This window comes from Piliocolobus tephrosceles, chromosome 1 (assembly GCF_002776525.5).
Source record: "Piliocolobus tephrosceles isolate RC106 chromosome 1, ASM277652v3, whole genome shotgun sequence".
Taxonomy (NCBI): Eukaryota; Metazoa; Chordata; class Mammalia; order Primates; family Cercopithecidae; genus Piliocolobus; species Piliocolobus tephrosceles.
Window position 1 is genome coordinate 72,623,169 of NC_045434.1, and position 13,687 is coordinate 72,636,855.

The 13,687-nt window shown below is 33.7% G+C and overlaps 1 protein-coding gene across 1 annotated transcript in view; it reads right to left on the bottom strand.

Annotated features, from left to right (window-relative positions):
• The window catches only part of USH2A (usherin), a 798,346-nt gene that overhangs the window by 187,166 nt on the left and 597,493 nt on the right, over positions 1-13,687 (bottom strand). The window contains exon 47 of the mRNA XM_023203737.1: positions 3,233-3,431. Within this exon, the coding sequence (XP_023059505.1) occupies positions 3,233-3,431 (199 nt within the window). The remainder of the gene's footprint in view (positions 1-3,232; positions 3,432-13,687) is intronic.

Here is a 13,687-nt window from a genome sequence, read left to right on the forward strand (position 1 = left end):
ATAAAATATATATAATGTAATATAATATATAATATATAATATAAAATTTTATTATTTAAAATTTTAATTTTATATAATAAAGTAAAAGATATGATATGTATATCTTATATCTTATATGTATACATATGCATATGTATATCATATCTTTATTTTTTACATATCTCATAATAAAAGACATAAGATATATATCTTGTATATATGTTGATAATCTTTTCATTATCAATGCTTTCTTGGGCTCCTTCAGCCAAGTAAAACACATGCCTTTCTTCTAAGCCACCTCAGTTCAAATCATTGATGGGTCCCAAAGGAGACTTTTTCAAATGATTATTTCTCTTAGGAGTTCTCTCCATAAACAGAAAATTTCCTAATCAAATTCAGTTTTTGAATTGTCGATATATATAATATATATAGGTTTCGATATATATGATGTATTTCAGTTTTGATATACATAAGATATATATCTTTTATTATATAAAATTTCATAATAAAATAAATATATTTAAATATATGTTTAATACATATAAATATACCATATAAATATATATGTATTTAAAATATATACATTTTTTATTATATAAAATTTTAATAATGTCTTAAACAAAATATTTTTATTGTTGGGATTAAAGAGGCAACACAAATATTGCAGTGAAAGACAATAGAGGAAGTCAATTAGATTAAACAAAATTGTGAATTTCATTTGGGGCTAGGTATTAACATATATTTCCTAGCATGAAAGACTGGAGAGAAGTAGGAAAGAGACGTTTATTGTAGGTCTAAAGGTGAGTGAGTTCTTACGAGATCTGATGGTTTAAAACTGTGTGGCAGGTCTCCCCTTCGCTGTCTCTCCCTCCTGCCATCACATGAAGAAGGTCCTTGCCTCTCCTTCACCTTCCGCCATGATTAAAAGTTTCCTGAGGCCTCCCAGTCATGCTTCCTGTTAAGTCTGCAGAACTGTGAGTCAAACCTCTTATCTTCATACATTACCCAGTCTCAGGTAATTCTTTGTAGCACTATGAAAACGTACTAATTCACCTGGGAACATCTTAGAAATGCAAATTTTCAAAGCCAAATCTAAACCTACTGAATTAGAATCTCTGAGACTGGAGCTATGAGATCCTAGGTTTTAACAATCCCCCCAAGTCTTATGTCAACTGGGATTTGCGAACCATGGCTGTAATTTTATGGTAAGGCTTGTTTAAGTATTTTGGGAAACATTGATGTTTACAGTGATTTAGCCAAAAAACCTTTAAACCTTCAATAAAAGTCTCTTTTCTACTTCTCTTCAATCTTTCATGCTAGGAAATGTATATTAGTACTTAGCCCCAAACTGAAATTTACAATTTTTTCTTGAAATTTAATTGACATCCTTTATTCTCTTTTACTGCAATACCTGTGTTGCCTCTTTAATCCCAACAATAAAAATAAGACTTTGTTTAAGGCATCACTAAATAGTGTGTCTCGTTTTATTGTAATAATGTGTGACATTTGCATTACATTATAAGAATAACCAAATGTGATGTTCCTTTTCAAGACTACGAGGTTAGATTGGCACACACCTGTTTTCTAAAGGCTAACTTTTGTTTCCCTATTCTTCAATTTACATTTATTTTCTATAAAAGGTGACCTGTATGACTTTTTTTTTTTTTTTTTTGTAGAGTAGATTTGTCTTAATCATTTTTAAATTGATTTAAAATTAAACTAACCAGTTCTTTGCCATTCATTGAATTTAGGAATGTTACACCAACCAGTCACTTATTTGGTAGAAAGCTTCGTTAAATTTTTTCAAAAGTTACAAAAAGCAGTTTCTGAAATCACAGCATAAAGAAAGGTAGAAGTAATTTTATGAATAATTTAGCCTAAACATAGGTAAATATTATTTTGTTAATACTTTATTAATATTTTTCTTCATCCTATTACTTTTTCTTCACCCTATCACAGGTATATTTTAATTTAATATGGACATTTTTAAGAACATCTACCTTTTGATCTGTTACAATAAACTTGAATTGAAACATTATCTTTACTAGTTTTACTTTACTTAGCTTTGATTTTACCACTAAAGTTACAGGGTTGAAACTTATCAAATCCATTATACAAGCCTAAACTACTGTGACAGTTTCTGGCCAGAATCAGTTTTTACTTTGATGAAACACATTGTTTTCTGCACTCCACAAACTTTAAGTCATTCATTTATATGCCTATAAACTATTCTCTCTTTGTCCACTTCTTAACAGATAATAAATATTAAAATAATAAAAGCAAAGAAAAAAATTGAGAAGTGAATTCTGTATTTTGCCAACATTTTCCCAAGTTTTTTTTAAATGGAGGATATGTTTAATTGGCAAATTTATTTTAGTATTTTTCTTCTCAGAAATCCCAAATTTAATTTCATACAAATATGTCCATCAGATGTGTGTATTTAAATATATGCATACTTAATGGCATAAAATGATGTCAAACTTAGGCATAATGATAATTTTAGAGTGTAAGTATCAAAAAATGCATAGTTATTAAGTGCTGGCTTTATGCATTTCTTAGATGATAACTACTGCTAAAATTGTGTCAGCCATAATAATTTGTATTTTGATCCATATTGCTTCAGTAACTCACTTTCTTAATTACTGTGTTCTTTTGCCGTAAATCTTATACATTTAGTAGTAGCTTTAGCCATTGAATGTGTGATGCTGTTGTTGATAAATAAGGACATTATTTCATTATATAAAATTCTATCTTCAAACTAAGGATTTTGTGTTGTTTGTCAATAAAAGTCATTTACAAACTCCTCTGTCTGGCTGTATTATTGATCTGATTTCTAAACAGCATCTAATATGAACATTAATCTGCAAATGGCTATAATGCAAAAATATTTCTGACAAATCATAAAATGTCCTCCTCACAGTTACTCATCAGTGCCATATAAACAAACACATATTTGTAGCTGAAAACATCTGTTGTAAAGAAAATTTTAAGTCACTCAATCAAATACAAATTTGGGATGTACCCTATTGTAATAAGTTTTTATTTCTTGTGAAGATAATAAAAAATGCGAAGGCTAAAAGTGCTCATGGGGGTGATAACAATTTTTGTAAGCATCCTTTCTTTTCCTTGGAGTCTTCTTCATAGAGTAGTGGAAATATTGATCATAATACACCATGGTGTGAGAAGCTAATAATTTCACTTGGAGTCTTGAGTGAGAAAAACATCGTTCACTGATTAGTTTGAAAAGACTTACCTTAGCTTCAGGAGAATAGCAAATGTGTCCACAGATATATTCAGGTTTTTGACACCTCACTGCCTTGCAGAGCTCATCACTCTGGTCCTGCACTAACTTCTGAGTTTTTGGGCATGGATACCATGCTTTCCATAGGAGATCATATCCAAGAATGATGCCATTTGGCTTCCGTGGAGACATCCAATCAATTTGAAGAGATCTGCAACAGGTAGAATAATCAATACTTCTGAAAAGACACTGCTTAACATTGATGCTATCAGTCTTAAGTAAAAAGTGGCAGCAATAGATACTTATATATATAATTATATATGTTTATATATGAAATCATATAATATATTTTCAAATCAAAATTATGTTAGCTTTTGGAAGAATAACACATGGCATGAGGTGGTTTATCACTTTAAGTTTCAAAGACAAGAAGCAAATATCACTATGGCTAATCAGGAAAATCAGAGCATTTTGTTTGGTAAGCAAAGATAAGACATACATGACTTGGTAAATGAGGTGATAATTAGAACATGTGGCAACTTAATGCCTACTTCTAACCAGCTTCTCCTTTGCTTTGCCTTACCTAAGAGTTGTGATGTGAACCATAACTGCTCAAAGATGCCACGGGAACACATGATGGGATTCCTGTGGAGGTTTCTACGAAATTTTAGCTTTCTTGAAACAGCTGCCACCTTCTCCTTTCCTCTTTCTTTCTGCTAAACACGATGTCTACAACTTCAGCAATCATCTTTCAGTTATTTGAGAAAGGCCACAAGAATCACAAAGATGCCACCATTATATTTGGCATTGCTGAACCAATGCCAACAACTATCCACAGCAGACTCTTGAACAAAATAAATTTGAACTGTGCAGATCCACTTACAGGTAGATTTTCTTCCACCTCTCCCACCTATGAGATAGCAAGGCCAACCCTTCCTCTTTCTTCTCCTACTTAGCTTACTCAATATAATGAGGATGAAGACTTTTATGATGATCCACTTCCACTTAATTAATAGTAAATATATTTTCTCTTCCTTATGATTTTCTTAATGACATTTTCCTTTCTTTAGCTTACTTATGATAGGAATATAGTAAAAATATATATACAAACTATGTTTTAATCAGTGTTTTATGGTATCAGTAAGGCTTCTGGTCAACAGTAGGCTATTAGTAGTTAAATTTTGGGACAGTCAAAAGTTATATGCAGATTTTTGACTGGGTGGGGATCAGCAGTCCTAACCCCGGCATCATTCAAGAGTCAACTATATATCTAGAGCTATTTACTTAAGTCTCTTTTGTCAGGTATTTTGTTACTTGCAGCCAAAATAAATGCCCACACTGAGAAATTTTATAGTCACTAACTTATTTATACTTTGCTTAATTTTTTTACTCACCCAAATAGATTCTTTTTTTTTTCAATAACTCTTTAACTAACATGGTCAGACATGTTTTTTTTGGTCAAAAATATAGAACTTAAAGATTCCCGTAAGAAATAGGTTTACATTATCATGTTCTTAAAGAAAGTGTTTGATTTTTTAAAAATTGAGTGATAATTTCAATTTAAACCCAAGTAGAAAGTTTTAATAAGAGGCAGGGTTTGGTATACAATGAAGGTATAACATCTGATCGAAACTTTACTGCATTTTCAATGATCTATTAATATTTCATTTGCTGTAGCAAATGAGGTCATAACATAAAGCTGTTCAGAGAGGAGACAACCCTGAATAAAATGATTTAGTCTTAGGTTAATGCTATAGAACTTAAATTCTGCACTTAGGTCTACTTGCCAGAAAAATACTGCCTAGACCACACATCTATGCTATCTTTAGTATTTGCTTAATAATCTCTATAAGAAGACAGTAAAGTTTTTAATTAAGCCCCAGAGATTTGAACATGACATATTCTTGCAGTGTAGCACAGCAAAGAAAACCTTTTTGTGAAACACAAGGTAAATATAAATATTATAATGATTTTTTTGTTCTCATTGTGTTCAGAAAAATGGGTGAAACTCTGACATTCAAGATTAGTTTTTTTTTATGATTCTAGAATTTCTAGCCATAAAAATTAACTAATCACAAATATCGATAGGGTACATTTTACATATAAAGCATTAGCGTTCCCATATATACTTTGGAATAAAACAAGCACATATGAACTTTGTCCTTCTATTTCAAAAGTTAAACAATAAAAATCTCACAACTTATGTTGGATGCTTTCTTGCTATTGTGTAAAATAACATTTCAACTATACCTTTCATTTTAAGGCAAAATATGTCTTTGCAGGCCAAATAACTGGACCCTATCAGAATTCCAAGTGACATCACATATTAGGAATTCAGTTAAGCCCAAACATTTATGTTAAAAAGCAGCAGTCAAGATAAACCTCAACACTTTAATAGACAGTTAAAAAAAGGAAAATTATTATTTCGGTTTCGTAGGGGTACAAACATAACACATTCAGTAATAAAAATCTGTAGATAGAAATTAATGCCACCTATGAGAGAATAGTTTCATAGGTGACTTGTGTAGCCACATCTATTATTCTAAAGTCTTTATCCAGCTTTCAAAATTAATTCCACATTCTGCAGATACCTCTTTTGCATTCTCTGCATAATCAACTACAGAAAAGATTACATTTAAGTGACATTCCAGAGTTTGACTTATCCACAAAAGATCATGAACTAGTAAAGTCTAGAAAATACCATGTAGAGCACATTCCATGGCATTATAACTTCTCTTTCTTGTGCAGCATAACTGTTCAGTGAGACTGCCTATATTTTCAGCGAGAACATGAACAGTTTGCTTTTTAGGATTTAATCAAGTACACGAAGGAAAATGATTAAGAAGAGTAGTGGGTTTAACATCTGTACATCTCTCATTAGAGACAACTGGAGAGACAACGAAAACTCCTTTGGTTGCTGATCTGAAAATGAAAGGCATCTTTGAGAAATATGCATCATTATTAGCGGGATTAATAGTTTCATTGCTTTGATGTTTAAGAGTAAAATAGAAGGAACATTCTTCAATCTCAGGAGTAAATATTAAATATTGGAGAAAAGGAGCTGAAGATATTTTTGGGCACTCATGCATAAACATATAAACAGATTGCAAATATTTGAATGAATGTGTTTTTGGTAAATTTGCTCATGAAATAGCTGTTATCATTTTCTTAGATTTTAAAGCAATAGGGACTGAAATTTAAAATACCTTAATATAACTTCTGATATAAGTCACCATGTCTACACACAATTTTTTCTCTCTCAAATCTTTGGGTTACATTTTCTCATATTTTCTTGTTCCTTCATACACACACACACACACACACACACACAGACACACACACACACCACATACACACAACATTGTGCATTATACATTGAAAGTCTCTAGCTTGAATTATCTTCCTCTGAAAGTAACAGGCTGTACTAGCAGTCAGTTAAATTACAGGTGGATTACAATCTTGGGGAAGCCTGGAGTTAAAAAAAATATTTTTAAACCAATACATAATAGATGTACATATTTCACGGTACATGTGAGAATTTAATACATTCATATAATTTGTAAAGAGCAAATCAATGTAATTGGCATATCCATCACCTTAAATATTTGTCTTTTCTTTGTGCTAACAACATTTAAAATATTCCTTTCTAGCTATTGTGAAATATGTAAAATATATTGTAAACTATAAATCACATTACTGATCTATCAAATACTAGGTCTTATCTCTTCATTGAAACTGTAAATTTATATCCATTAATTAATCTATTCTTCATCCCCCTCTCCTCACGACACTTTCAGGCCTCCAGTAATCACCAGTCTACTCTTTATCTTCATAAGATTCACTTTTTTTATCTCCCACATATGAAAGAGAACATGCAATGTTTGTCTTTCCATGCCTGACTTATTTCACTTAACATAATGACCTCCAGTTCCATCCACGTTGCTGTAAATAATAGGAGTTTAGTCTTTTTTTATGGCTGAATAAGAGTCCATTGTGTATATGTACCACACTTTCTTTATCCATTCATTCATGGTGGGCACTTACGTTGATTTCATATTTTGGTTATGGTGAATAGCACTGCAATAAACATGAGAGTACAGGTGTCTTTTCAATATATTGTTTTCCTTTCTTTTGGATATACACCCAGTAGTGAATTGCTGCATTATACAGTAGTTCTATTTTTAGTTTCATGAGGAATCCCCATACAATATTCTATAGTGGCTGTACAAATTTACATTCCCACCGACAGTGTAGATAGAGTTCCCCTTTCTCCAGATCTTCACCAGCATCCATTGTTTCCTGCTTTTTTATTTTATCAAAGCCATTTTATCTGGGGTGACATAATCATCATGGTTTTGAGTTGCAATCCTCTGATGATTAGTGATGTTGAACATTTTTTTCATATACCTGTTGGCCATTTGTATGTCTTCTGAATAGGCAATAGGCAATAGAAATGCCTATTCAGATCTTCTGCCGATTTTTAATTAGATGTTTTGGTTTTTTTTGCTGTTGAGTTGTTTAAGCTATTTATATATCCCAGTTATTAATTCATTGCCAGATAGATAGTTTGCAAGTATTTCCTCCCATCCTATGGCATGCCTATTCACTTTGTTGATTGTTTCCTTTATTGTGCAGAAGCATTTTAGCTTGATGTAATCCCACTTTTCTGTTTTTGCTTCTCTTGCCAGTGTTTTTGAGATCTTACACAAATGTCTTTGCCTAGGTCATGTCTGGGAGTATCTCCCCAATGTTTTCTTCTATTAGTTTTAGAGTTTCAAGTCTTATACTTACATCTTTAATCCATTTTGAGTTGATTCTTGAATGTGGTAAGACATAGGGGTCTAGTTTCATTCTTCTGCTTATGGATATCTAGTTTTCCCAGCACCATTTATTAAAAAGACTGTCTCCTCATGGCAAGTTCTTGGTGCCTTTGTTAAAAATGAGTTGTCTGTAAATGCAGGGATTTATATCTGGGTTCTCTGTTCTATTCAATCGGTTTATGTGTGTGTTTTTATGCCAATATCATGCTGATTTCATTTCTTTAGGTTTGTGCTATATTTTGAAGTAAGGTAGTGCAATGCCTCCAGCTTTGTCTTTTTTTACTCAGATTGCTTCAGCTATTCTTGGTGTTTTGTGGTTCCAGATACATTTTAGAAATATTTTTCTATTTCTGTGAAGAATGTAATTGGTCTTTTGATAGGTATTACATTGAATCTGTAAATAACTTTGGGTAAGATTGTCATTTTGACAATATTAATTCTTCTAATCCAAGAGCATGGAATAGCTTTCCATTTATTTGTATCTTATTCCATTTCTTTCATCAGTATTTTATAGTTTTACTTGTACAGATATTTGACTCCTTTAGTTAAATTGATTCCTAGTTATTTTACATTCTTTGTTGCTATTGTTAATGGGACTGCTGTCTTGATTTCTTTTCAGATTGCTTGCTGTTGGTATATATAACCGCTGATTTTTGTATGTTGAGTTTGTATTCTGCAACTTTACTAAATTTGTTCATCCGTTCTAACAGGTTTTTTTGGTGGAGTCTTTAGGTTTTCTAATTATAAGAGGATGTCATCTGAGAACAAGGCTAATTTGACTTATCCCTTTCCAATTTGGATGCCCTCTATTTCTTCTCTTGACTAATTGCCTCACCAGGATTTCCAGTATTGTGTTAATTAAAAGTGGAAGTGGGCATCCTTGTCTTGTTGCAGTTCTTAGAGGAAAGGCTTTCATTTTTTTCCCAGTTCAGTACAATGTTAGCCATGGGTTTGTCATATATGGCTTTTATTTTGAGGTATGCACCTTCTATATCCAGTTTCTTGAGGGATTTTGTAATAAAGCCATGCTGGATTTTATCAAATGCTTTTTCAGCATCTATTGAAATGATCGTATGGTCATTGTACATGGTTCTGTTCATGTGATGTATCATGTTTATTGAGTTGCATATTATGAACCATCCTTATACCTGGAATGAATCCCACTTGATCATAATAAATAATTTTTTAATGTGATGTTGAATTCTATTTGCTAGTATCATGTTCAGGATTTCTGCATCTATGCTCATCAGTGAAATCAGACTGTAGTTTTCTTTTTTTTGTTGTGTCCTTGTCTGGTTTTGATATCAGGGCAATGCTGGTCACATAGAATGGGTTTGAAAGTATTCCTTCCCCCCCCCTTTTTTTTGAATAGTTTGAATAAAATTAATATTAATTCTTCTTTAAATATTTGATAGAATTCATCAGTGAAGTCATCATGTTCTGAGCTTTCCTCTGATGGGAGAATTTTTATTATGGCTTTAATCTCATTACTCATTACTGCTTCATTGAGTTCCTCTATTTCTTCATGGTTCAATCTTGGTACATTGTATTTGTCCAGGAATTAATTAATCCGTTTATTCTAGAATATGTATATATATATGCGTGTGTGTGTGTGTGTGTGTGTGTGTGTATGTGTAGTTATTTATAATACTTTCTAATGATTTGTTGTATTTCTGAGCTCTCGGCTCTTATATCTCCTTTTTTGCTTCTGATTTTTTTTGCGGGGGGACTTCTGTCTTTTTCTTATTTAATCTAGCTAAAGGTTTGTCCACTTTGTTTCTCTTTTCAAGAAACCAACTTTTTTATTATTTTTTTATTATTCTTTAAGTTCTAGGGTACACGTTCATAACGTGCAGGTTTGTTACATATGTATACTTGTGCCATGTTGGTGTGCTGCACCCATCAACTCGTCAGCACCCATCAACTCATCATTTACATCAGGTATAACTCCCAATGCAATCCCTCCCCCCTCCTCCCTCCCCATGATAGGCCCCAGTGTGTGATGTTCCCCTTCCCGAGTCCAAGTGATCTCATTGTTCAGTTCCCACCTATGAGTGAGAACATGCGGTGTTTGGTTTTCTGTTCTTGGAATAGTTTGCTGAGAATGATGGTTTCCAACTGCATCCATGTCCTTACAAAGAACACAAACTCATCCTTTTTTATGGCTGCACAGTATTCCATGGTGTATATGTGCCACATTTTCTTAATCCAGTCTGTCACTGATGGACATTTGGGTTGATTCCAAGTCTTTGCTATTGTGAATAGTGCCGCAATAAACATACGTGTGCATGTATCTTTATAGCAGCATGATTTATAATCCTTTGGGTATATACCCAGTAATGGGATGGCTGGGTCATATGGCACTTCTAGTGCTAGATCCTTGAGGAATCGCCATACTGTTTTCCATAATGGTTGAACTAGTTTACAATCCCACCAACAGTGTAAAAGTGTTCCTATTTCTCCACATCCTCTCCAGCACCTGTTGTTTCCTGACTTGTTAATGATTGCCATTCTAACTGGTGTGAGATGGCATCTCATTGTGGTTTTGATTTGCATTTCTCTGATGGCCAGTGGTGATGAGCAATTTTTCATGTGCCTGTTGGCTGTATGAGTGTCTTCTTTTGAGAAATGTCTGTTCATATCCTTTGCCCAGTTTTTGATGGGGTTGTTTTTTTTCTTGTAAATTTGTTTGAGTTCTTTGTAGGTTCTGGATATTAGCCCTTTGTCTGATGAGTAGATTGCAAAAATTTTCTCCCATTCTGTAGGTTGCCTCTTCACTCTGATGGTAGTTTCTTTTGCTGTGCAGAAGCTCTTTAGTTTAATGAGATCCCATTTGTCAATTTTGGCTTTTGCTGCCGTTGCTTTTGGTGTTTTAGACATGAAGTCCTTGCCCATGCCTATGTCCTGAATGTTATTACCTAGGTTTTCTTCTAGGGTTTTTATGGTATTAGGTCTAACATTTAAGTCTCTAATCCATCTTGAATTAATTTTCGTATAAGGAATAAGGAAAGGATCCAGTTTCAGCTTTCTACTTATGGCTAACCAATTTTCCCAGCACCATTTATTAAATAGGGAATCCTTTCCCCATTTCTTGTTTTCTCATGTTTATCAAAGATCAGATGGCTGTAGATGTGTGGTATTATTTCTGAGGACTTTGTTCTGTTCCATTGGTCTGTATCTCTGTTTTGGTACCAGTACCATGCTGTTTTGGTTACTGTAGCCTTGTGGTATAGTTTGAAGTCAGGTAGCGTGATGCCTCCAGCTTTGTTCTTTTGACTTAGGATTGTCTTGGCAATGCGGGCTCTTTTTTGGTTCCATATGAACTTTAAAGCTGTTTTTTCCAATTCTGTGAAGAAACTCATTGGTAGCTTGATGGGGATGACATTGAATCTATAAATAACTTTGGGTAGTATGGCCATTTTCACGATATTGATTCTTCCTATCCATGAGCATGGTATGTTCTTCCATTTGTTTGTGTCCTCTTTGATTTCACTGAGCAGTGGTTTGTAGTTCTCCTTGAAGAGGTCCTTTACATCCCTTGTAAGTTGGATTCCTAGGTATTTTATTCTCTTTGAAGCAATTGTGAATGGAAGTTCATTCATGATTTGGCTCTCTGCTTGTCTGTTACTGGTGTATAGGAATGCTTGTGATTTTTGCACATTAATTTTGTATCCTGAGACTTTGCTGAAGTTGCTTATCAGCTTAAGGAGATTTTGGGCTGAGACAATGGGGTTTTCTAAATATACAATCACGTCATCTGCAAACAGGGACAATTTGACTTCTTCTTTTCCTAACTGAATACGCTTTATTTCTTTCTCTTGCCTGATTGCCCTAGCCAGAACTTCCAACACTATGTTGAATAGGAGTGGTGAGAGAGGGCATTCCTGTCTTGTGCCAGTTTTCAAAGGGAATTTTTCCAGTTTTGGCCCATTCAGTATGATATTGGCTGTGGGTTTGTCATAAATAGCTCTTATTATTTTGAGATACGTTCCATCAATACCGAATTTATTGAGCGTTTTTAGCATGAAGGGCCGTTGAATTTTGTCAAAGGCCTTTTCTGCATGTATTGAGATAATCATGTGGTTTTTGTCTTTGGTTCTGTTTATATACTGGATTACGTTTATTGATTTGCGTATGTTGAACTAGCCTTGCATCCCAGGGATGAAGCCCACTTGATCATGGTGGATAAGCTTTTTGATGTGCTGCTGAATCCGGTTTGCCAGTATTTTATTGAGGATTTTTGCATCGATGTTCATCAGGGATATGGGTCTAAAATTCTCTTTTTTTGTTGTGTCTCTGCCAGGCTTTGGTATCAGGATGATGTTGGCCTCATAAAATGAGTTAGGGAGGATTCCCTCTTTTTCTATTGATTGGAATAGTTTCAGAAGGAATGGTACCAGCTCCTCCTTGTACCTCTGATAGAATTCAGCTGTGAATCCATCTGGTCCTGGACTTTTTTTGGTTGGTAGGCTATTAATTATTGCCTCAATTTCAGAGCCTGCTATTGGTCTATTCAGGGATTCAGGTTCTTCCTGGTTTAGTCTTGGAAGAGTGTAAGTGTCCAGGAAATGATCCATTTCTTCTAGATTTTCTAGTTGATTTGTGTAGAGGTGTTTATAGTATTCTCTGATGGTAGTTTGTATTTTTGTGGAGTCGGTGGTGATATCCCCTTTATCATTTTTTATTGCGTCTATTTGATTCTTCTCTCTTTTCTTCTTTATTAGTCTTGCTAGTGGTCTATCAATTTTGTTGATATTTTCAAAAAACCAACTCCTGGATTCATTGATTTTTTGGAGAGTTTTTTGTGTGTCTATCTCCTTCAGTTCTGCTCTGATCTTAGTTATTTCTTGCCTTCTGCTAGCTTTTGAATGTGTTTGCTCTTGCTTCTCTAGTTCTTTTAATTGTGATGTTAGAGTGTCAATTTTAGATCTTTCCGGCTTTCTCTTGTGGGCATTTAGTGCTATAAATTTCCCTCTACACACTGCTTTAAATGTGTTCCAGAGATTCTGGTATGTTGTATCTTTGTTCTCATTGGTTTCAAAGGACATCTTAATTTCTGCCTTCATTTCATTATGTACCCAGTAGTCATTCAGGAGCAGGTTATTAAGTTTCCATGTAGTTGAGCGGTTTTGAGTCCTGAGTTCTAGTTTGATTGCACTGTGGTCTGAGAGACAGTTTCTTATAATTTCTGTTCTTGAACATTTCCTGAGGAGTGCTTTACTTCCAATTATGTGGTCAATTTTGGAATAAGTGTGATGTGGTGCTGAGAAGAATGTATATTCTGTTGATTTGGGGTGCAGAGTTCTATAGATGTCTATTAGGTCTGCTTGCTGCAGAAATGAATTCAATTCCTGGATATCCTTGTTAACTTTCTGTCTCGTTGATCTGTCTAATGTTGACAGTGAGGTGTTGAAGTCTCCCATTATTATTGTATGGGAGTCTAAGTCTCTTTGTATGTCTCTAAGGACTTGCTTTATGAATCTGGGTGCTCCTGTATTGGGTGCATATATATTTAGGTAGTTAGCTCTTCCTGTTGAATTGATCCCTTTACCATTATGTAATGGCCTTCTTTGTCTCTTTTGATCTTTGATGGTTTAAAGTCTGTTTTATCAGAGACTAGGATTGCAACCCCTGCTTTTTTTTTGTT